Source organism: Eptesicus fuscus, chromosome 22 (assembly GCF_027574615.1).
Source record: "Eptesicus fuscus isolate TK198812 chromosome 22, DD_ASM_mEF_20220401, whole genome shotgun sequence".
NCBI classification, from domain to species: domain Eukaryota; kingdom Metazoa; phylum Chordata; class Mammalia; order Chiroptera; family Vespertilionidae; genus Eptesicus; species Eptesicus fuscus.
This window is the reverse complement of record NC_072494.1, coordinates 41,481,245-41,503,837: the sequence shown is the minus strand read 5'-3', so window position 1 is coordinate 41,503,837 and position 22,593 is coordinate 41,481,245. Positions and strand designations below refer to the sequence as shown.

At 62.6% G+C, this 22,593-nt stretch overlaps 1 protein-coding gene across 1 annotated transcript; it reads right to left on the bottom strand.

Annotated features, from left to right (window-relative positions):
* Positions 1-1,617: 1,617 nt before the first annotated feature.
* GPA33 (glycoprotein A33) lies at positions 1,618-21,789 on the bottom strand. The gene is made up of 7 exons (XM_054712268.1): positions 21,750-21,789; positions 13,278-13,432; positions 12,517-12,733; positions 8,780-8,932; positions 3,010-3,129; positions 1,951-2,074; positions 1,618-1,729 (listed from the first exon to the last, which is right to left on the bottom strand). The coding sequence occupies exons 1-7, from the start codon at positions 21,787-21,789 to the stop codon at positions 1,618-1,620; spliced, it is 921 nt and encodes a 306-aa protein (XP_054568243.1).
* Between the last annotated feature and the right edge of the window lie 804 nt (positions 21,790-22,593).

The following is a 22,593-nucleotide window of genomic DNA, read 5'->3' as shown; positions in this document are numbered from 1 at the left end:
GAGACTGGCCACGGCCACGAGGCCGGGCAGCCACACTGCGGGCTCTCAGGGGAAGGACAGCCACCGGGGGCGAGGCTGTGGGAGGGGCCCAAGCAGCACAGCAGGGCCAGCAGGGCCGGGAACCCTGGGCGGGCAGGGCTTGGGGAGGGGAAGCGCGGTGGACAGGTCAGTGACTCGGGCCTTCAGAGGAGTCGCCATGACGTGTGAATCCTGCCCGCTGCAAACAGGCCCCGCGTGCTCACTCACATCAGCTCATCGTAATTCACCCAACGAGCAGAGGGTGGGTGCGAGTCCTCTTTGTGTCCGCAGTCACGTCAGGGAGAGCAGAGAGGGGAAGGGCCGGCTGGCAAGCAGGGCGGAGCCCAGGCCCTGCTGGGCGCACGGACCTCGCAGGGAGAGAGCTGTGCGCGGGCCGGGGTGTGGGGGACACTGGGGCAGGCGATAGCATCAGGGGTGCGAGGCAGCCTGGGCACAGCTGGGATGCTGACAGGCAGAGATGGGCACCCGTGGGCAGCCGTGCGGGTGGGGTAGGGGCTGGAGGTGGCCCTCGTGGGAGGGGCTGAGGTGCAGGGAACCTGCGGATGATGAGGCTGGAAGGGAGCTCGCGGCCAGGCCAGGGCCCTGAGCATGGGGTGTACAGGTAAGCTGGATAAATAATGGGGGGCCCCGAGGCCGGAGTGTACACGTAAGCTGGATAAATAATGGGGGGCCCGGAGCACTGGGTGTACAGGTAAGCTGGATAAATAATGGGGGACCCCGAGGCTGGGGTGTACACGTAAGCTGGGTAAATAATGGGGGGCCCCGAGGCCGGGGTGTACAGGTAAGCTGGATAAATAATGGGGGGCCCCGAGGCCGGAGTGTACACGTAAGCTGGATAAATAATGGGGGGCCCCGAGGCCGGGGTGTACGCATAAGCTGGATAAATAATGGGGGGCCCCGAGGCCAGGGTGTACACGTAAGCTGGGTAAATAATGGGGGGCCTGGAACACGGGGTGTACATGTAAGCTGGGTAAAGCCTGACGGTCAGGGTGATGTTGCAGGACTCGGTCCCCACCTCGTTGCTGGAGGTGCAGATGTAGTAGCCGGACATGTCTGTGGAGATGTTCCTCAGAGTGGGTGTACACAGAAGCTGGATAAATAATGGGGGGCCTGGAACACGGGGTGTACATGTAAGCTGGATAAATAATGGGGGGCCTGGAACACGGGGTGTACACGGAAGCTGGGTAAATAATGGGGGGCCTGGAACACGGGGTGTACATGGAAGCTGGGTAAATAATGGGGGGCTTTGTGTGTGCACCTATTCTTTCATTCATTGAACTAACATGTACGCCTGCGAACCTCCGCCAGGCGCTGCCCGGTGCTGGCCCGTGAGCGGCAGCTGCTGTCCCACCGGCTCGAGGAAGGTGGAGGCTGCGGCCTGGTCCCCGGGAGCCGGGAGCGGGCGGTGGGAGGGTCACTTGGCAGGTGGCATCGGCTCATCAGGCTCAGCCAGGGCCTCTGGCTGACGTGGGGAGGAGGCACATCAGTGCTGGGGGAGGGGGGGGTTAGGAAAGCGGCTGGAGCAGAGGGGGGGTCGGAAGGAACCGCTGCCCCTGCCCGCCCTGCAGCAGGCCCCGGTCACACGTGGGCAGCATGGTCAGGGGATTGGCGCCTGGAGTCGTCCTCCTCTTCCCGTCCTCTGGAAAGTTCCCTCAGCTGCTCTGGAGGCTCCCGGTAGATGGACCGATTCCTGCGCCGTGAGGACAGAGGGGAGGTGTGCCCCAGAGCCCGCAGTGCCCCTCAGGGCCTCCAGCCCACCCAGCGCACCCTGGCTGAAGGGCCGGTTCAGAGAGGACGGGAAGGGGCCCAGACTCGCTCTATCTGTGAGCAGAGGGACCCGCCGGGACAAAGGAGCTGGGACGCACCTTCCCAACCTGCCCAGCCCCGTGCCACCGGCGGCCCCACACTCACGGCCTGGGCTCCTGGTCCTCGCCCTTCTCCCGGCAGCAGCAGCAATAGACCAGGACGCCTATGATGATGAGGGCCGCCACCGCGCCACCCGCGATGCCCGCGTACAGGGCCACGTTCATGGAGGCTGCCAGGGACAGAGCAGCTGACTGCCCGAGCCCAGCTGGAGGGCTGAGCACGCCGGGAGGCCCCACAGCCAGGGCCCCAGTCCCTCCCCCCGCCCTCCCCCCTCACCCCGTCCTCCAGCCCAGGGAGCAGCCTGGGGCACCGTAAGGCCTGGCCTGGTGGGAGCGCCAGCCAGGACTGGGCATGCTCTTCTGCACGGAGACGTGGCCAGGACAAGGACGGCGGCCCTGGCTCTGTGTCCCTGCCTCCCTGTGCTCCCCGGGCCCGGAGAGTCCTCAGGGTCAGGCAGGCAGTCCTCCAGCTTTCCCTGAGCTGGGAGCGGCCCTCCCCAAAGGATGGGCCCCGAGCACGGCGGCCCTGGCACCGCCCGGCCACTGGCTGGGCTCCAGGCACCAGCGTCCTGGGCGCTGCTTCCAAAGAAGCCAGGGAGCTGGACTGGCCTCCAGGCAGTGGGCTGCGCAGGGCGACTGGCTGGTCCCCCCGGCCCCCCCGGCCCCCCGGGCACCTGGCCCCCTGGCCCCCCAGTCCCCCGGCCCCCCGGCCCCCAGGCCCCCCAGCCCCCCGGGCACCTGGCCACCCGGCCCCCCGGCCCCCGGCCCCCCGGCCCCCCCGGCCCCCCGGCCACCCAGCCACCCGGCCTCCCGGCCCCCCGGCCCCCCAGCCACCCGGCCACCCGGCCACCCGGGCACCCGGGCACCCGGGCACCTGGCCTCCTGGCCACCCGGCCACCCGGCCACCTGGCCTCCTGGCCACCCGGTCCCCCAGCCACCCCGGCCCCCCGGCCACCCGGCCACCCAGCCACCTGGCCACCCGGCCACCCGGCCACCCGGGCACCCGGCCACCCAGCCACCCGGGCACCCGGCCACCCAGCCACCCAGCCACCCGGCCGGCGGCACCTCTCCTCCCCGCCCCGCCCCCACATGCAGCAGCTCTTACGAGGCCTGACGGTCAGGGTGATGTTGCAGGACTCGGTCCCCACCTCGTTGCTGGAGGTGCAGATGTAGTAGCCGGACATGTCTGTGGAGATGTTCCTCAGAGTCAGGGTGTGCCCCGCGCCTGGGAGGGAAGACCGTGGGGTGAGGAGGGCGCCCGGGTGGAGGGGAAAGCGGGCGCGCAGCTGCTGGGCCGGCCTCACCTGGGGTCTGGAGACGCCCCGCACCGCAGGACGGGCCAGGCTCCCTGCGCAGTCCGGGCTGCGGGAAGCGAGCTGCTTACTCACCGTGTGGCTTTGGGCAAGTCACAGCGTCACTGCGCCCGGTCTCTATTCCTGACCAGAAATCGTGCTGGTGCCTGCCTCCCGGGACGCTGGGCATCAGACGAGGCGCTGGTCCCTCAGGCCCACAACAGAAGGCCCGACTGGCGGGTGCTCCGGACACACCCTATGCACACGCCGCACACGAAAATTCTGATTAGGGGTCACTATGACCCCCTCCATGACCTTCAGAAACTGAAACCCGTAGCTGGGACTCATGTGGAGGAAGCTTTAGAAATCAGTGTGTGAGCACATGTGAGTGTGTGTATATGCATGTATATGTGAGTGTGTGTGGTATGTGAGTGTATGCGGTGTGTTAGTGTGTATGTGTATATGTGAGTGTGAGTGGTGTGTGAGTGTGTGTATATGTGAGTGTGTATATGTGTGTGTGTATGGAGTGTATGTATATGAGTGTGTGTGTATGTATATGTGAGTGTGTGTGGTATGTGAATGTATGCGGTGTGTTAGTGTGTATGTGTATATGTGAGTGGTGTGTGTGTGTGTATATGTGTGTGTATATGTGAGTGTGTATATGTGTGTGTGTATGGAGTGTATGTATATGAGTGTGTGTGTATGTATATGTGAGTGCGTGTGGTATGTGAGTATATGCGGTGTGTTAGTGTGTATGTGTATATGTGAGTGTGTATATGAGTGTGTGAGTGTGTATATGTGAGAGTGTATATGTGAGTGTGTATATGTGAGTGTGTGTATCTGGGAGGAGGGTGGGGAGGCAGCTGTCTGTCTCGACTCCTCACTGTCCACCACTTCCGTGGCCATTTAACTGTGGGAGCCGCAGCTCCGTGTCAGGGGGAGTGCTAGCCCGGCCCTCCTGAACTCAGGGGATGGCCCGAATGTCCTCATGAGCGACCTTCCTGTGAGTCCCCGGCCCTGAGGTGTGTGCACCGTGGAAGGAGAGGGGGTGTCCCACGTGTTTGTATGTCCTGTCCTCTGAGACGCTCTGCTGTGACCGCAGTTTTGAGAGGAGGGTCCAGAGGCCTTTGTCCTCTCACCTGCGGCAGAACAAGCCCCTGTGGCCCTGCGGCCACCAGGAGGGCGCACTCCGTCCTGAGGGGACGGCCTACATGCAAACAGCACCGGCCGCCCAGACATTCCAGGGGCGCCGTGGTCTCCAGGGAGGAGTCCAGACTCCGCGATGTGGTCCCCGGGCCGGGTCTGGTCCTGCCACCCCTGCAGCGCTGCCTCCTGCCCCTGCCCCTGGCGCCAGCCTCCCCGCCCTCTCCGCTCTCGCAAGATGGCATCCCCGGTCTGGACGAGCCACTCGATGCCCTTCCTCGGCATGAGGTCCCTGCTGCTTCCAACAACCTCCGGCGCAGAGGCCACGGACGCGCCCGCCCGAGGTCACAAACTAAGAAAGGGCGAGGCGATAACACATCCTGCGAGGCCCCGTTTCCCAGGAGACAGCCGCGGCGCAGGGGGCGGCGGGCCCGGAGCTCCAGTGGGTGCTGTGGGGTTTATGAAGGGAATGTGATGGCCGCCGCAGGGTCCGGAGCTCCGTGAGGAACAGAGACTCCAGTGAAAGCCAGCCCTGCTCCCACCAGCAGAACAGCAGCTGGTGTCCCGGTGCTCCTTCCCCCTAAAGCCCTGGAGCCCACAGCTCGGGTGCTCTCTGGAATGCTGCCCACAGCGATGCTCCTATACTGAAGAGTCCATGACCAGAACGGGTTTAGAAATCAGAGTTAAGGGTTACTTACATTTTTTAACGACAGAACTCTCAGAGCTTCCGATATGCTAATGAGCAGTGGGTGGTGAGGGTGTAATGGTCTCATTTTCTAAACTAATAGGATTTTTAAAAAGAGGCAACTTGAAGGAACCCACTTTGGGAAATGCGCTCGGACCTGGACATACTTCCAGGTGAATCAGGTTCCCTGCCTGCGCCGCCAAGGCTGGGACTGCGCTCAGGTGCACAGCACGGTGATGGAGGGAAGGCTTGTTTAGGGCACGGACCTGGGCTTCCGACTGGAGTCAGCACCATCCTCCCCGGCTCCTCAAGCAAACAGTGGGCATTGGCGGCTGCCCAGTGCATATCCGGGGCCCAAGACCTGCTCTGATCCCAGTCGGGGCTCCCAAACCCCCCTTTTTGGAAAGGACCTGATAGTTCTGAAGCTGTTTCTGCTGCAATGGTGACACCTTGTGGTCAAGATGGGAAACGCACAGGACAGCGGCTCCCACCTTCCCTCTGCTCCGCTGAGCAGCCTGGTCTCCAGGGCACTGAAGTCAGTTGACAAGAGTTAACTTCCCTCGTCCGCAGCTTGGCTGCTGCCTCTGGCCTTCATGATCTTCCCTGGCTGCTGGGAGAGGGTCCATGCCCACCCCTCCGAACCTCCTCCCTGTGTGCTCCAGCCCCCAGAACCACCGCCCTCCCTCCTTCCCTCCCTCCCTCCCGGATATCAAATTCCCGCTCCTTTCGTGCACGGCACCCGGTTCACAGAGGATGTTCAGAGGTATCCCACACGGGATCTCCTCTTACCCTCCTCACAGCCTTCGGGGGCGGGGGGGGTGGTGGTGGTGATAGAACAAGGCCGTGTGAGACTGACAGCAGGTGGAGAGCCAGGGCCCCGTCCCTGTGTGCTGATCCCAGATTCCCCGCTCCCCCTGCCGGCTGGCTCCCCCCCCCCCCCCCGATGCTAAGCCAAAGGAAGCAGTCTCTAACGTGGGGGCCTCTGTCTTCAGGGGCAGGGGAGCCCTGCTCTGTCGTCCACTGTGGACTGAGATGCTCATGTGAGAAACGGGTTTCGTCTGGCCCCGCAGGAAGCAGCGGGACAGGCTCTCCGCGCTCTGAGGCAGGAACGCCACCACCACGCCCGGCCCCAGGGGCGCTCCTGTGGGCAGTCCCGCTAGCCCACTCTTTCCTGTCACCCCAGGTCCCCAGTCTGACGCAGGATGAGCTTGTCAAGAGCAGGCAAGTGAATTCCCCTGAACCTCCTCCGTGCCCTCGGGTCCTCCCCTTGGGGTCACTGAAGAATGAAACCAGAGGGATCTTTTCTGTTGGCGGCAGGAGAACTGTGAATGGGGTGTCCGTTTGGGGCGCGCCTCGGAAGGAGCAGGTGGCCTCCAAGGCCCAGGCAGCTCCCCTCCCGGTGCACGGGCTCCCGGTGCCCGGCATCCTCCCGAGCACGCTCCCTGCTCCTCGCCGCTCCCCACAGCTGCGCCGAGTGCTCACTATCCCCAGGCTCGGTGCCGCCGGTGCTTTTCTGTAACCTTCACAGCAGCCCGTGTAGCAAACACCAGCAGAACGCCCATGTGTTGTGCAGACACTGCAGCACAGAGAGGCTGAGCCACTGCCAAGGTCACACGCATGCCGTGCAGTCAGCCACGCTGTGCTGCCCGCTCAGTGCCCTCCTCGGGACGCCGCTTTGACCCCTCTGTGCCCTGTCCCAGCGCCTCTGCTGTAAGGCTCGCAGCACTGGGCCCGCCGCGCACACTTTGCTGCCGGACGGCCAGACCGAGCGGTGGCCATGGCGGACCGTGGTGACCGCTGTGGAGTCACGTTCCCAGCCAGAGCGGGGAGGCCACCGGCCAGGGCGGCTGCCCGGCAGTGCCAGCAGGAACTCCAGACACGCCCAGAGCAGATCTGCCAACCAGAAGCATGCCTCCCCACGCACATGCCTCCACACACACATGCCTCCCCACACACATGCCTCCACACACACATGCCTCCCCACACACATGCCTGCCCACACACATGCCTACCCCACACACATGCCTCCCCACACACATGCCTACCCCACACACATGCCTCCCCACACACATGCCTCCCCACACACATGCCTCCCCACACACATGCCTGCCCACACACATGCCTCCCCACACACATGCCTGCCCACACACATGCCTACCTCACACACATACCTCCCCACACACATGCCTCCCCACACACATGCCTACCCACACACATGCCTCCCCACACACATGCCTCCCCACACACATGCCTCCCCACACACATGCCTCCCCACACACATGCCTGCCCACACACATGCCTGCCCACACACATGCCTCCCCACACACATGCCTGCCCACACATATGCCTACCTCACACACATGCCTCCCCACACACATGCCTCCCCACACACATGCCTCCCCACACACATGCCTACCCCACACACATGCCTCCCCACACACATGCCTCCCCACACACATGCCTCCCCACACACATGCCTACCCACACACATGCCTACCCACACACATGCCTGCCCACACACATGCCTCCCCACACACATGCCTCCCCACACACATGCCTCCCCACACACATGCCTACCCTACACACACGCCTACCCCACGTGGTACTTCTCCCTCCCTTGTTCCCAGCCCACTGAGCTGGAAGACCCCCCTGAGACCAAGGGCACCTCTGGCCTTGTCTTATCTGCGAGAGCTCGGGGTGCAGCTGGCCAGGCAGCGGGGCCGGGCCCCCAGCAGGAGCTCCCACGCCATGGGCTCCGTAGTAAGGACGGAGAATATTTATCCAGTTTTTGGATTTTCCCTCCCAGTTTGTTTCCTGACCAAGAGGTCAAACACCAAGCTACCCAGGACGAAAGTGGTCTCCTGGCAATGGAACGGGCCCTCACCCCAGCCCTGGTCTGGTGGGGTGCAGCCATACGGGGTGCCTTTGTGGACGTAGGATTCAGGGAGTCTGAGACGGACCGGCCTAGGAGGGCATGGGGACAGGAAGTTCCCACCTTGCGTGGAGCCACAGTGCGGACGTGGGGCCTCAAATGCGAACGTGAGGACATAATCGTACTCAGAGCTGCGGCAGGGCTTTCGCCAGTGACTGCTGTGCCCTGGGCCTGAGGGAGCCGTCACGCGCCCCACCACGGGCTTCTCACGAAGCCGCTGCTGCTGCTCTCAGCAACCTGGCGGGGAGGCGTGGTGCTGAGAAACCGGTGCCCGGGGACACGGCCCAGGACACGGCCCAGGACACGGTGGTGTCCGGTGCCCAGGACACAGCCCAGGACACAGCGGTGTCCGGTGCCCAGGGACACGGCCCAGGACACGGCGGTGTCCGGTACCCAGGGAAACAGCCCAGGACACAGCGGTGTCCGGTACCCAGGGACACAGCCCAGGACACAGCGGTGTCCGGTGCCCAGGGAAACAGCCCAGGACACGGCGGTGTCCGGTACCCAGGGACACGGCCCAGGACACAGCCGTGTCCGGTGCCCAGGGACACAGCCCAGGACACAGCCGTGTCCGGTGCCCAGGGACACAGCCCAGGACACAGCCGTGTCCGGTGCCCAGGGAAACGGCCCAGGACACGGCGGTGTCCGGTACCCAGGGACACGGCCCAGGACACGGCGGTGTCCGGTGCCCAGGGACACGGCCCAGGACACGGCGGTGTCCGGTGCCCGGGGACACGGCCCAGGACACGGCGGTGTCCGCTGCGGAGTGGGACCGCCTCCAGGGGTCCCCTGCAGCCTGCCGACCAGCTGCAGGTGTGGTTACCTGGCGGGCCCTTCCGCTCCTGGTTCAGCAGGTCGAAGCTCCGCCAGTGGTACTGCGGGGCCGGGGAGCCCTCCCTCGACTGGCAGGTCAGCTGGATGTCGTTCCCAATCACAGTCTCGCCCAGGATGCTGCAGTCGGGTTTGGAGGGCGGCACTGTGTAGGGAGGGGCCGAGAGAAGGCATGAGTAGGTGGGGCGTGGGGACAGCCACCTCCCTCGCACCCACGCACACACGTCTGCCGTCGTGTTTGCTCACAGGCAGAGACATTCACAGCCCAGAGCTGAGATGCAAGCGCTCGAGGTCAGTCCAGCACAGCACCTCCCCAGCGGCCTGTCCCCATCGCAGAGCAGCACGCACAGTGCGAAGCGTCCCGACGGCCAGGCCCCCCTGCCCCCTCTATCCCAGCAGCCCTTACACCCGCTGTGGGGACCCCCGGAGATCTCAGGTCTCAGTTGGCTGGTGTCCGCTCTCAGGCAGGACGTAGGTGCCTCCTGAATACTTATTGCCAGCAGAGTGATGGGAAGTGGAGCAGGGGACACGGTGGGCTGGAGGCCGCTGCAGGGCCTGTGTCTCCCACTGAGGCCACCAGGGGGCGCCAGAGGCCGGGAGGCGGCGATCCCATGGGCACGGGACAGGTGTCCCAGGCCAGGTGGCCTCCTTGGGTGACCAGGGCCTTGTGTCTCGTCCAGCCTGGGTGGGTGGCGCCACATAATTAGTGCCCTTGTGGGTCAAAACTAGCCCCGCGGGAGAGCCATTTGGAAAGAAAACTTTATTTTTCAAGAGAAACTGCTGAATTTCTTGACATATAGTACAATTTGATCTCTCCCACTCTTTTTTTTTTTTTTAAAGCAAAACATGGGTTTCACCGAGTTCCATAACCTCAGATTAAGGGTGTCCCCTCGCCCTTCAGGTTAACTAAAACGCAGCGGCCCTGGTGGGGTGGGGCCCGCTGCCTCCCAGCCAGCACCAGCGGGAAGGCCCGAGGTGTTCAAAGGGCCAGAGGAGACAGAACTAGGCAAAGACCAGGTGGGAAGAGAGGGACTCAGCCGGGGAACCTGGGCAATGGAGGAGGGGGGTGGGGAGTGGAAGAGAAACTGGGTAAAAACGCTCATTTTCTTGGCTTGGTAATCTCTCTCGAAGGAGCTCTCGTGTGTGTGTGTGTGTGTGTGTGTGTGTGTGTGTGTGTGTGTGTAATCTCTCTCGAAGGAGCTCTCATGTGTGTGTGTGTGCGTGTGTGTGTGTGTAATCTCTCTCGAAGGAGCTCTCATGTGTGTGTGTGTGTGTGTGTGTAATCTCTCTCGAAGGAGCTCTCATGTGTGTGTGTGTGTGTGTGCGTGTGCAATCTCTCGAAGGAGCTCTTGTGTGTGTGTGTGTGTGTGTGTGTGTGTGTGTGTGTGTGTGTTGAGAGGACATGTGGAGAAGTGTGGAGGTCTGTCAGCGCCCCATTTGCTGCTTTTGGGGCGTGAGGGAGGGGAGACGGCCCTCCATTCAGGGCTGTGCTGTTTGACTCACTACAAGGCTTCAAAAAGCCAGGCAGCACCTCGTGCAACGAACAAGCAAGCCCCTCCGTGGTGTAAGGGAGGAGACTGAAGGGGAGTGGGCACCGTGGTGCTTCCTGGCCGGGAGGCCGTCCCTGGGCTGGGAACTCCCAGGGGGCCGTGTCCTCTGCCCTGGGGGGCGGCCCCACTCCTGGAAACCAGAATGCTCTGCAGCTCCGAGGGACCCGCAGCACCTGCCTGAGGCCCGTGGATGATGGAGGAGTCCCAGCTCTGGGTCAGGCACTGCTGCTACCCAGGCACCTGTCCTCCAGGCACCTGTCCTCCAGGCACCCCCTCCAGGCACCCCCTCCAGGCACCCCCGCCAGGCACCCCCTCCAGGCACCTGTCCTCCAGGCACCTGTCCTCCAGGCACCCCCTCCAGGCACCTGTCCTCCAGGCACCTGTCCTCCAGGCACCCCCTCCAGGCACCCCCTCCAGGCACCTGTCCTCCAAGCACCTGTCCTCCAGGCACCCCCTCCAGGCACCCCCTCCAGGCACCTGTCCTCCAAGCACCTGTCCTCCAGGCACCCCCTCCAGGCACCCCCTCCAGGCACCTGTCCTCCAGGCACCCCCTCCAGGCACCTGTCCTCCAAGCACCCGTCCTCCAGGCACCTGTCCTCCAAGCACCTGTCCTCCAGGCACCTGTCCTCCAGGCACCCCCTCCAGGCACCCCCTCCAGGCACCTGTCCTCCAAGCACCCGTCCTCCAGGCACCTGTCCTCCAAGCACCTGTCCTCCAGGCACCTGTCCTCCAGGCACCCCCTCCAGGCACCCCCTCCAGGCACCCCCTCCAGGCACCTGTCCTCCAGGCACCTGTCCTCCAGGCACCCCCTCCAGGCACCTGTCCTCCAGGCACCCCCTCCAGGCACCTGTCCTCCAGGCACCTGTCCTCCAGGCACCCCCTCCAGGCACCCTCTCCAGGCACCTGTCCTCCAGGCACCCCCTCCAGGCACCTGTCCTCCAGGCACCCCCTCCAGGCACCTGTCCTCCAGGCACCCCCTCCAGGCACCTGTCCTCCAGGCACCTGTCCTCCAAGCACCTGTCCTCCAAGCACCTGTCCTCCAGGCACCCCCTCCAGGCACCTGTCCTCCAAGCACCTGTCCTCCAGGCACCCCCTCCAGGCACCCCCTCCAGGCACCTGTCCTCCAGGCACCCCCTCCAGGCACCCCCTCCATGCACCTGTCCTCCAGGCACCTGTCCTCCAGGCACCCCCTCTAAGCACCCTCTCCAGGCACCTGTCCTCCAGGCACCCCCTCTAAGCACCCCCTCCAGGCACCTGTCCTCCAGGCACCCCCTCTAGGCACCTGTCCTCCAGGCACCCCCTCCAGGCACCTGTCCTCCAGGCACCTGTCCTCCAGGCACCCCCTCCAGGCACCCCCTCCAGGCACCCCCTCCAGGCACCTGTCCTCCAGGCACCCCCTCCAGGCACCTGTCCTCCAGGCACCCCCTCCAGGCACCTGTCCTCCAGGCACCCCCTCCAGGCACCTGTCCTCCAGGCACCTGTCCTCCAGGCACCCCCTCCAGGCACCCTCTCCAGGCACCTGTCCTCCAGGCACCCCCTCCAGGCACCCCCTCCAGGCACCTGTCCTCCAGGCACCCCCTCCAGGCACCCCCTCCAGGCACCTGTCCTCCAGGCACCCCCTCCAGGCACCCCCTCCAAGCACCTGTCCTCCAAGCACCTGTCCTCCAAGCACCTGTCCTCCAAGCACCTGTCCTCCAGGCACCCCCTCCAGGCACCCCCTCCAGGCACCTGTCCTCCAGGCACCTGTCCTCCAGGCACCCCCTCCAGGCACCTGTCCTCCAGGCACCCCCTCCAGGCACCTGTCCTCCAGGCACCCCCTCCAGGCACCTGTCCTCCAGGCACCTGTCCTCCAGGCACCTGTCCTCCAGGCACCCCCTCCAGGCACCCCCTCCAGGCACCTGTCCTCCAGGCACCCCCTCCAGGCACCCTCTCCAGGCACCTGTCCTCCAGGCACCCCCTCCAGGCACCTGTCCTCCAAGCACCCCCTCCAGGCACCTGTCCTCCAGGCACCTGTCCTCCAAGCACCTGTCCTCCAAGCACCTGTCCTCCAGGCACCTGTCCTCCAGGCACCCCCTCTAAGCACCCCCTCCAGGCACCTGTCCTCCAGGCACCCCCTCCAGGCACCCTCTCCAGGCACCCCTGCCGCACCTGCTGCCCACCACAGGAAGTGGGCACTCACCCAGGACCAGGAGGCGGACGCGGGCCTTGGAGGTGCCGCCCAGGTCTTTGAGCAGCGAGACCGAGCACTCGTAGGTGCCGTTGTCGTCCATGGTCAGCTGGCTGATGGTGATGGAGGCGTCGGACTGCTCGGCGTTGCCCGACAGGTTGACACGGTTCTCATAAAGGTCACCGTAGAGGTATTCTTTGGTGGAGAAAGTCCAGGCGAGCACCTTTTCCTGGAGGAAGGAGAGATGCCGCCTGGCCTTCACCTAAGGCTTTGGCGCGGCCTTCCTCCAGCGGCGCTGCTGACCCCGAGGCCCCGCCCGCCCAGAGCCCCGACGCCAAGCCTTGGAGCAAGCAGCTCTCCTGTGTGGCACCAGCTCGCAGCGTCGTCCTAAGCTTAGTGACCACATTGAAGGGCTGGGCGGGGGCGGCTCCCACCGCGGAGCACGTGCGGATAATGGGAATTTCCGCGGATCCCGGCTCCTTGCTCCTGTGACCCTGGCCTCTCTCTCGCCCCGCGGGTCAGCCCACTGTCTGTTCCGCGCCCCCTCAGCCAGCGTTTACTGAGCGCCTGCCACAGGCCGGGCTCCGTGCGGGCAGCGCCCTTGGCTCCGGCCACTTCCTTTACTTGGTTCTTGCCTTTGGAGTTCATTTATTCACCTGTTTAGCCATCGCTTATCAAACGGAACCTGGAACTGACTGAGATCGGTTCTGCCTCCACGGGAAGCCACTGCTGCCACGTCCCACCTGGCCCACCCGTGCCGCCCGTGACCTCACCGAGTGGGTCCACAGCAGCTTGTCCCACTGGATGAATCCTTTCCGCTCGGTGACAGAGGTGTGGTACGTGCACGGGAGGGTGACGCTCCTTCCTCGGGCGGCCCGCAGGACTTCCCGCGGGGTTTCCACGGAGATGGCAGTGACGGTCACCCAGACTGGAGGACAGGGGGCGTGGGGGCGGGGTGAGGGCACGGGCATGCCCAGGGGCGTCCTTCCCCCGCGGCCGCAGCCCCACACTGCAGCGGGCCCCTCCCTGCAGCACACAGGCCAGCCTGCCTGCGGCCTCGGCCCTCCCCTCCTGCCCATCCTCTCCCTCCCAGGCCAGAAGCGTTGATTCCCGCTTCTGCGGCTCCACATTTCGCACGCAGCTTCTCCAGGGCCGTGGGAGGAAGTTGCCTGGCACAGAGTTAGTGAGTTCAAGCGGAGCTCCCTCATTCACTAAAGCATGACCCCCAGCGGTCCCTCCAGCTCCCGGGCTGCGTTCTCGCTGGGAATGGGCCGCGTGGCGAATGCCTGGCTGGGACGTGCACTTGGCTTGGAAAGGGGGCTGGCCCGCAATCTGCGCCCATCACTGCTCGCCATCCTGCGTGTGCTCTGGCCTGCTGACCGCGTCCACCGTCCTGTCCCGGGGTCTGCTCGTGAGCACCTCCTTGTTACAAAGGCGTGAGTCACACGGAGAACCACCCCAGCACCCGGGGCGGCGCTCGGGAAGGAAGAGTGATTGCTAAGGGTTTAGGGATCGTTGTGACAGAGAGTTTAAAATCATTTCATGTTGGTAGACTGTGAGGGAAGAGGTGGAAATGAATGGACGGGAAAGAGCTCATAAAGCAAAGCGGAGTTAGAGCGGCGTTAGATGCTGTTTGTAAGCCTGGAGGGCCTCTGTGGGTGGGTCATGGCCCCAGCACCCTCCCATGTTCCATAACCCCACTGGGAATGAACCCCGGGTTTAAGGACGTCACACCCACAGCGCCCCACACAGCCGGGCCCCTGGCTCTCACACGGCGGGCATCCGGGCTGGGGCTCCGATGGCTGTCCCCCAGTCCCCTCCCACCTCCTGGAACAAGCCAGTCCTCCCACTCTGGGCTCAGTGTTGTAGCTCTGGGGCCCGGTTTCCTCTTCTGTGGGATCTTCGTATCCCTATGCCGTGGAGGAGCCCCAGGTGGGACATGTAGCCTGTGATTAGAAAACTAAAAACTGGAGGAATTGTAGAAATTTCTAGAGCCTTCCAATCACCTTCTTTCCACTTCCTTGCACAGGTCTGTTGGGCACCTTCCTCCCAGTTGCCCCGGATTGCCTCCCCGCCGCCCCCGCCCAGTAGTTGCCTCCCTAGAGCTGTGTCCTTCACGCTCCAGAATATTCCTCCCTCCTCCTCACTCCCCTTGCTCCTCAAGTGTGAGCTCCCCACGCACCCACCACCCACCGATGTGCCGACTCACCCCAGGGCTAAGCACTAATAGTTCAGTGACGAGCTAACCTTCCCCGTGGGGTGGGGGGGGGGGGTACACGTTGGGAGAGCAGGTGCTGCACCTGCCAGGAGGGCGGCGCACTCTCCGCGCTGAGGCCCTGGGCGGAGGAGGAAACGCCCACACGCTCCCAGGCAGGGCTGTGCACCGCGACCCTGAGCACCTGCTCCGAGAACCGCTGGCATGAAGGGTCATCACGCCCACGGGAGGGCGGCCCAGAGCACAGACGCTGGAGCCCAGCTGCCCGGGTGGCACCTCACCCTGACTCACCAGCTGTGCAACCAGGGCAACTTAACGAACCTCTCTGTGCCTCCGTTTCCTCAGCTATAAAACGAGGAGCCCTGGCCAGGTAGCTCAGTGGGTTAGAGTCATCCCGATACGCCAAGGTTGGGGGCTCAATCCCCCGTCAGGACACACATGAGAAGCCGCCAATGAATGCATTAATATGCGGAAGAAAAAAATCAATGTTTCTCTCGATATCAAAATCAATGAATAAGCACGTTTCAGTGAGGACGGTGCCATCAACTCCAGGTTGCTGTGAGGGCGGAATGACTGCATTTAGCCTGCACCCCCTTTCCCCAGCACAGAAGCAGGTACCAGCGATGTTATCGGGTCTCCTCTGCTAGGCTGTGTTTGCTTCATCGTCATATCCCCGGGGCGCAACCAAGGGCCCCCACATCGGACCTGCTCTAGCAAATGAATGAGGTGCAGGGCAGTCAAGCTTTCCACATGGGTAGGATTCACAGCCCAGACACTTGGTTGAAGACCCTTCCCACAGATCACTGGAAAATGCAAAAAAAAATCAAGTAGAGGAGCCCCTCTCCGGGGGAGGCCAAGTCTGCAAAGCCCCCCAGACAGATGCCAGGCGGTCGGTTAGCCTCCCTCAGGGGCGGGCCGGAGACCAGCCGCAGCCGAAGTCTGGTGATGCTTGTAAATAATCAGCATTTGTTAAGGAGATGAACTGTCTCTTGAGAGCTCGCCGGAAGCAACACACCCGAGGAGGGTAATGAAGTGCTTGATGGACTGGCTGCTGGAGGCCACACAGTGATCGTGGGGACCCTGGGGGCACTGGCAGTACGGCCTCCACTAGGAAGTCCATCTGCTCCCACCCGCCTCCTCGGGAGGAGGAGCTGGTGCTGGAGGCCGGAGGCCACCGCCTGCCCCGGACTGGGCGCGTGCTCTGGTGCTGAGGAAGTGCTGGTCGTGGGAGGGGCCCCTCCTGCTCGCAGGTGGGTTTTTCCTGCCCCCCCGATACGAATGGCCTCTTGAGGGAGATGGGGGGTTAGAAATCGATGAATGTTTGTTGAACTTTTTGTTCAACATGGATCTTAGAATCTGCAAATGCCAATCAATTCACTCCTTCTCCCATTGGCCCCAGGTCAGTGCAAGGCGCTGGGCATTGCCGCAGGCATGCTCACGGCCGCCTCCTCGGGGGACCCGCTAGGAACACCCCAGCCCGTGCTGCGCTGGCTTCTGTGTAATTTGTTTCTTTAAGTATAGTTGCATACGGTATCCATTAGTCTCAAGTGCACAGTATAGTGATTCGAACTGTATATACCCTACCATGTGCTCACCACCCCAAGTCACCCTCCGTCACCGGCAAAGCTACGACAGTGTCATTACTGCAATCCCTTCACCTTTTTCTCCAGCTCCCGGCGCCCTCTCGGCCAGCAACCATCAGTTTAATCTCTGATTCTATGCGTGTCTTTGTTTTGTTTTGTTTGTTTGGGTTTTTTGTTTGTTTATTAGATTTCACATGGAAGTGAAATCATGCATATGTGTCTCCCTCTGTCTGACTTATTTCACTTAGTGTCATGCCCTCGAGGTCATCCAGGCTTCCACCAATGGCAGTTCCTTCCTTCCCGTGGCTGCGTGTATGCACCACGTCTCCTCCAGCCATTCGTCGCTCTGTGGGCTCCTGTGCGGCTCCTGCGTCTTGGCCGCTGGGAATGTGCTGCAGCGAGCGTAGGGGTGCAGGTGGCTTTCCAGTTAGTGTTTTCATTTTCTTTGCTGGCTCTCAGGGCCACCTCAGGCAGCTGTCTATCCCGCGCACACTCTTCCCGCGTCGATGAGGGTGGGTGGGTGCAGGCCTCCCCCCCTCACCAGACAGGGCTCCTTCCCACCCCGACGCGTCTACGCGGAGCTGAGGGCTAAGACGACCTCGCTGATTGAGTGGTTCGTGGCACAGTCCCTGCCCAGACCGGTCAGAGGCCACTGCCAGCCAGCATCCTACTGGAGCCTCATGACGCGTTCAATGCCGTGTGAAGGCAGGGGTGGGGCCCTTGTTTCTGCCAGGGGCCATTTGGGTATTTATAACACCATTCACGGGCCATACAAAATTATCAACTTCAAAACTAGCCTGCTGTATTTGGTCAAACGTCTAATTAATTCACCACTAAGGCCCTGGCAGGGCGAGACCAAATGATTTCTCGGGCCTTATACGGCCCGTGGGCCGGACGCACCCCACCCCCGTGTGAAGGAGTGGGGAGGGCAGAGGGCAGGGCTGTGGGACCAGGACTGGACAGGAAAGGCTGCCGAGGGGCTGGGCCTTGAAACAGCCCCAAGGGACTCGGTTCCAAGGAGGGCCATGTGCACGAGGGACTGAATCAGGCGAGAGCCAGTCTGCACAACGCACCGCTTCCCACCGCCGCAGAGGGAGCAGGTTCTAGGACACAGGATGGTAACAGCTGACTGGGGTCAGGGGTCACGGGGCGATTTGGGGGGTTTGTGCATTTTTAGTTTCCAAACGTCCCGCAACAGGCACGCGCGCTCCTGGAACCATATCGCCGGCTCCGGTTTGTAAGTCAGGCAGGCAGCGTGGCCCCGGGAGGGCCTGGCCTGTCGCAGGGCGCAGCCAGCTGGAGCCAGGCCCCCCCCCCCCACACACACACATACACCCCATGCCTCTGCGGGGTCTCTCTGGTCCCCGCTGGGGCAGAGGTGAAGAGACCTGAGCGGGCTGCGGGTCCAGGGAGGAGCTCCCAGAGGGAGACTGAGGACAGAGGAGAAGCAGATGGAAAGCCCCGCCGGGCCGGGAGGGCGGTGAGCTGGCAGCCTGCCCCGCCCGCTCGTCCCAGTGAACTTTGGAGCAGCCCCCGGCGGAGCGTCTGCCCGCTGCCAGGTCCCGCGGGTGTTTATGGCCGCCTGACTCACAGGCAGAGACAACGCAGCAGCTCGGGGCACTGGGTGGCCGAGGGCAGGGAGGACGGCAGGGAGGAGGCGGGTTCTGGGGTGACAGTTGGTGCCCTGGGCAGGCAGAAGGAGATAACCCCGAGTGCCGCCACGGCCAGGGGCAGCCTCACTCTGCCGTCCTGGGGGGCTCACCACCACTGAGTCCAAACAGCACCCTGTTCCCCCCGGGCCCTTGGAGACGATCCTGCCACCCGCTCCCCTGGCCGCTGCAGTCACCCCGCTGCAGTGTGGCCAGCTGGGGGCCCCGTCCTGCCCCCACTTGCTTTCTGCCCGGTGCCCCAGGTACGATCCCCATGACACTCTGACTCCAGAAAACAGGTGGACGGGTGCAAACTGAGCTGCCAGCCACTACAGAGGGTCAGGCCTGGGAACAGGTGTTAAACCTCCTGCTCCTGAGTTCCAAACGCAGCCCTAACCCGGGTGGCCCAGCAGAATCGCCTGGATGACTTTTCCAGAATCACAGGGGGCCTAGGTTCCGCCCCTCAGGGTTCCAATTCAGAAAGTCTGGGGCAGCTCCCGAGTGACTCTCTGGGCAGCGGGGTTGCTGGCCACTGCCCTCACCGCCGCTGTGCCCTCTGCACACCTCCTCCCTCAGGCTGCCCGTGGCTGGCATCCTTCCTGCCGCTGCGCCAGGACGGGCCTTGCAGTCCTGGTCACACGGCTGCAGGCAGGGTACCTTCCGGCTCCTGACCCTCCCTGCGAGCACTGGCTGACTTGCACTCAGGCTCTGGCAGGGGTCGCCCTGGCGCCAGGTGGGGGCCCGGCCCTGGGGACTGGAGTGGATTTGGGGCTGACCACCCCCGAGCAGAGGGCGGTGCACTGGTCACTGGCACCAGCCGGGCTCTGGGCAGGGGTCGCTCTCATACGTGATTCTCTGACATCAGGCGTGCAAGGCTGAGGCTGAGCCCTGGAGACCTCGCCCCCCCCACCCCCAACCCGGGCCAGGCCCCCTGTGGAGCTAAGGCACAGGGCGCAGATACGCGACCCTCCCGAGCCGGTGACCAACGGGAACCGACACTCAGAGTGGCCAAGTGGGAGGCACTTAGGGGCAGTTCCCCGCTGCGGGGAGGGGGAGGGGGAGGGTTAGGGTTAGGGTTAGGGTTAGGAACTTAGAAAGCTGGTTTCTGCCAGAACCCACTGTGGCTCAGCACCCACTGGTTCAGTGCATTTGTTTAGATCAGGGGAGGGGGGGGGGAGGAGAGGAGGAGAGAGAAAAAACATATTTTCTCATCTGGAGTATTTGAGGGTGATGGATTCCTTTACTTCTCTGTGTAAAGCAAAGTCAGTTATTTTCTGTAAGGCACACCTGCCGGCACCGACAGTAAGAGGCACTAATTGAATGCCCCTGGTGCCAGGCCCTCTTCCTCGATCTTCACACCTACGGACGCTGCAGGTCCGTCAGCACCTCCGGATGCTGGAACAGTGTGCATCTGCACCTCCGAGGTCGTCCTGCCCCTTTCACAGGTTAGGAAGCGGAGGTGGATGGGGTGAACTTGCCCACTGAAGGGAGTGAAGGAAGGGGGTGGCTGGGCCCCGTGGGAGGCCTGGGAGGAGGAAGTGTTTGTCACTGACGTTGGAACTGTCAGGCCCACGGCTAGTCACTGTTAAATTCTCTAGACGCACTGCTTCTCCTTCATCCCCACGCTCTCTTATGTGGTGTCTCCTCCCGCCCGCAGTCTGAGGGGCTAGGCCTGTTATCAGCTTGAGTTGCTCTGCCCGGGACACCAGCAAGATCTAAGATACGACGGGGCAAGTTCAGGTGCAGAAAGGCAGAAGGGCGAGGGCCTTCCCGCCACTCCACTCCGCCCCCTCCCGGAGCCCTCCCCAGCCTCCCGGCGCCTTCCTCGGGGTCCCTCATGAGGATGGAGGAGGGCCACCCGGTTGCTCTTAGGTTTGACCTTTGAAGGCCTTCGCTGTTCATATGCACGTGGCAATGGCTATTTCTCCCCCAAATGTTTTCACTCAGCGAACTGTCCTAGGACCCGAGCTGGCCATCCAGCCTGGGTCCTCTGCCCAGGGCTCCCGCCCATCCTCTGGTAAGGGAGGCAAGGTGGTGGGCACGGGCTCTGGCCTGGGCAGGGGGGGGGGGGGGAGCAGAAACACACTTTATCTGAACACAAGCCCAAGAACGGGCTCCTCCTCACAGGGGGAGACAAACGGACCCTCCAGGCAGCGCAGAGCTAGGGCCGCTTTGCAGTCTACGCTGGGTGAGCATTTTGTTTTGAGTTTATTCCCTAAGCAAATCAACTTTCTTTTCATTCAGGCGTGGGTTGCATGGACAGGGGAGGGGAAGGCGGGCATCACAGCCCAGCCAGCAGGCAGGTCACTGCTTTTCAGCCCCCTCCCATTCCCACCTGGCCTGCCAGCTGAGCCTCACCCCTTCGGTGCCCGCACAACTATGTGTCCGGGAAAGAGCTGTCTGCGTGAAGGAGTGGACCCAGGCCCTGTAACCCGGTGACCAGGCCCCTCGGGCCCCAGTCAGACGGACCACCTGGCATCCCTGGCTTGGGCAAATCGGTCTTTTCTAGATCTATTTCCAAGCTCGACCCAGCCCTTCCCCAGAACCAGGCCGCCCTCCACCCAAGGGCCCCGCGGCCAGGAGTGGAGAGATGAGGAAGGTGGGAGCCTGGGGGCCTGGGAGGGTGGTCTGGGCGTGGCTGGCGGGTTCTGGGGCTTGCCTGTACAAGCTGATTATTTTTTGTTGTTGGCTTTTAGAGAGAGTGGAAAGAAGGGGAAGAAACAGAGAGAGAAACATCGATGTGAGAGAGACACATCAATTGATTGCCTCCTGCATTTTCTCTGAATATCAAGCTTGCAGTTGAGGTATGTGCCCTTAACTGGAATCAAACTCGGGACCCTTCAGTCCGAGCCAAACCAGCCAGCACTCAGCTAAAAGCTGAGCTCTCCCTCATGGAGCCTCCTTGGCTCCAGGCCCTGGGGCTTGGGACTCTGTGCTTCCTGCTATGACCCTTCGCCTCCCTCCTTTCTCCCAGCTCCCTGGAGCCTGCAGTAGCTTCTACATTGCAGGCTGATGGGGTTCTCAGTGTTGCCAAATACACCGAGTGAAATCTACTCCTAAAATTCCCAGCCCCCACCTCTCCCTCCCCTTCCCATTCCCATGCCCGCCATGCCCAGGACCCTAACGCCAAGCCTTCCATCCATCCTAACTCTAGGGACTCCACGGGTCTCACACAGTGACGTGGCTTGGATTCAGCTGCGTGTCCACAGCTGTCTGATTTCGATTTTGTGGGGCCCCGTCTTCTGAGTTCTCGGTGAGCAGAGAATCAGGGGCCGGGGAGCTGGACCGTGGGAAGGGCCTGTCTAGCTTTGGTTTGTTCTTCTTGGAAGGCTGAGTCTTCTTCTGCTCTGGGAATGATATTGGGTCAGGTGAATTGTCTTTCTGCCTCAGTTTCCCTATATGTGGTGCAGACGTTAACGCTCTTCACATTGACTTTGTCTCTGGTTTTAAGGCAAAGGTTAAAATCTCAAGTAGTGAACATGTCTAAATCCATAGATCCTGGGTTTTCCAGGAAAAACTCAATTTCAAACACTTTGTCCCAAGGGTCAGGTCCTGTGACCCTCTATTCTGATTTGGGATCAGAAAATACGAATTTGCGAATTCCTCGTTTCAGAAAAGGGCTGGGCTCCTATTTACTAATATGCGAACGAGAAACCATTCTGATTGTGGGTTCTGGACCGGAACCCGCCACCTGGACGACAGAGCGTGTCATTCTGCGCAGCAGGACACAGCTGTGGCCCGGGGGCCTCCCGGGAGACTCGCCCACCCTGGGCACTGGGCGGGGCAGGGCCTACTCACCCGCACAGAGCACCCACAGCACCCGCGTCGTCCCCGCCATGGTCCTGCTGCCTCGTCGCCTCAGCCCAGCCGGGAACCGGCAGCACCCAGACAGGTGTGGGTGACTCCTTAGCGCGGGCCCCGAGGTGTACGAGGGCTCCTCTTCCTGGTCCCCCAGCTCAGCCTGGCCGCCCGCCCCGCCCCTCGCCTGGACTGGCAGGTGGACTCACCTGTGGGGTTGGACTTGCGCTCCACCTCCTCCTCCAAAGGCCCCAGCGGGAAGCTGCCCGCCTTCTCCTTGAACTCTCTCTTCCTGCTTTTCACCTCTTGGCAGGTGTACAAAGTCCTGGGCTTCTCCTACGATGGACAGGAAATTGCCGCCTCGTAATAAAAAGGGAAATGACCTCAGAGGAGAGTCTGAAGGCAGTTAAAGAAGGGCGTTGCCCACAATCTGCACCACCCCAAGGCACAGTATGGCCCTCTAACCCCTCCCCAGCCACAAGCCCAGCCCACGCCAGACCCGTCATAAGGAGACAGGAAATCTGTCCCCTCAGAGAGCTGACCGCCTGTGGAGGAGGTAGACAGGACACAAGTAATCAAGAACACACCTTAGAGAACCATGGCCACCAGGTCTCAGGGTGCTGGGAGCTGTCCCGGGTCCCATGGCCCTGGAACCCCTCAGTCCCAAGCAAGCTGGGATGGCTGGTCATCGACTGAAAGCGAAAGAGTCCTGCAGGGGCATGGCCTGGGGGTGGCACAGAACATGAAATGGGCAGGGGAGGGGCTCCTAGTTAGACGGGGTGGTCAGAGCCACACGGGGAGGCGGGCCTTGTGATTCTCTGTGTTACAAGCGCTGAGCTCTCAG

Bases quoted from the DNA above. Each gene is read 5' to 3' on its own strand.
- GPA33 (XM_054712268.1), bottom strand. From the start codon at position 21,789: ATGGCGGGGACGACGCGGGTGCTGTGGGTGCTCTGTGCGG. The intron at 13,433-21,749 runs GTGAGTAGGCCC...CCTGTCCTCCAG, and splicing joins GCTGTGGGTGCTCTGTGCGG to TCTGGGTGACCGTCACTGCC. The intron at 3,130-8,779 runs GTAACCACACCT...CTTCCCTCCCAG, and splicing joins GGAGCGGAAGGGCCCGCCAG to GCGCGGGGCACACCCTGACT.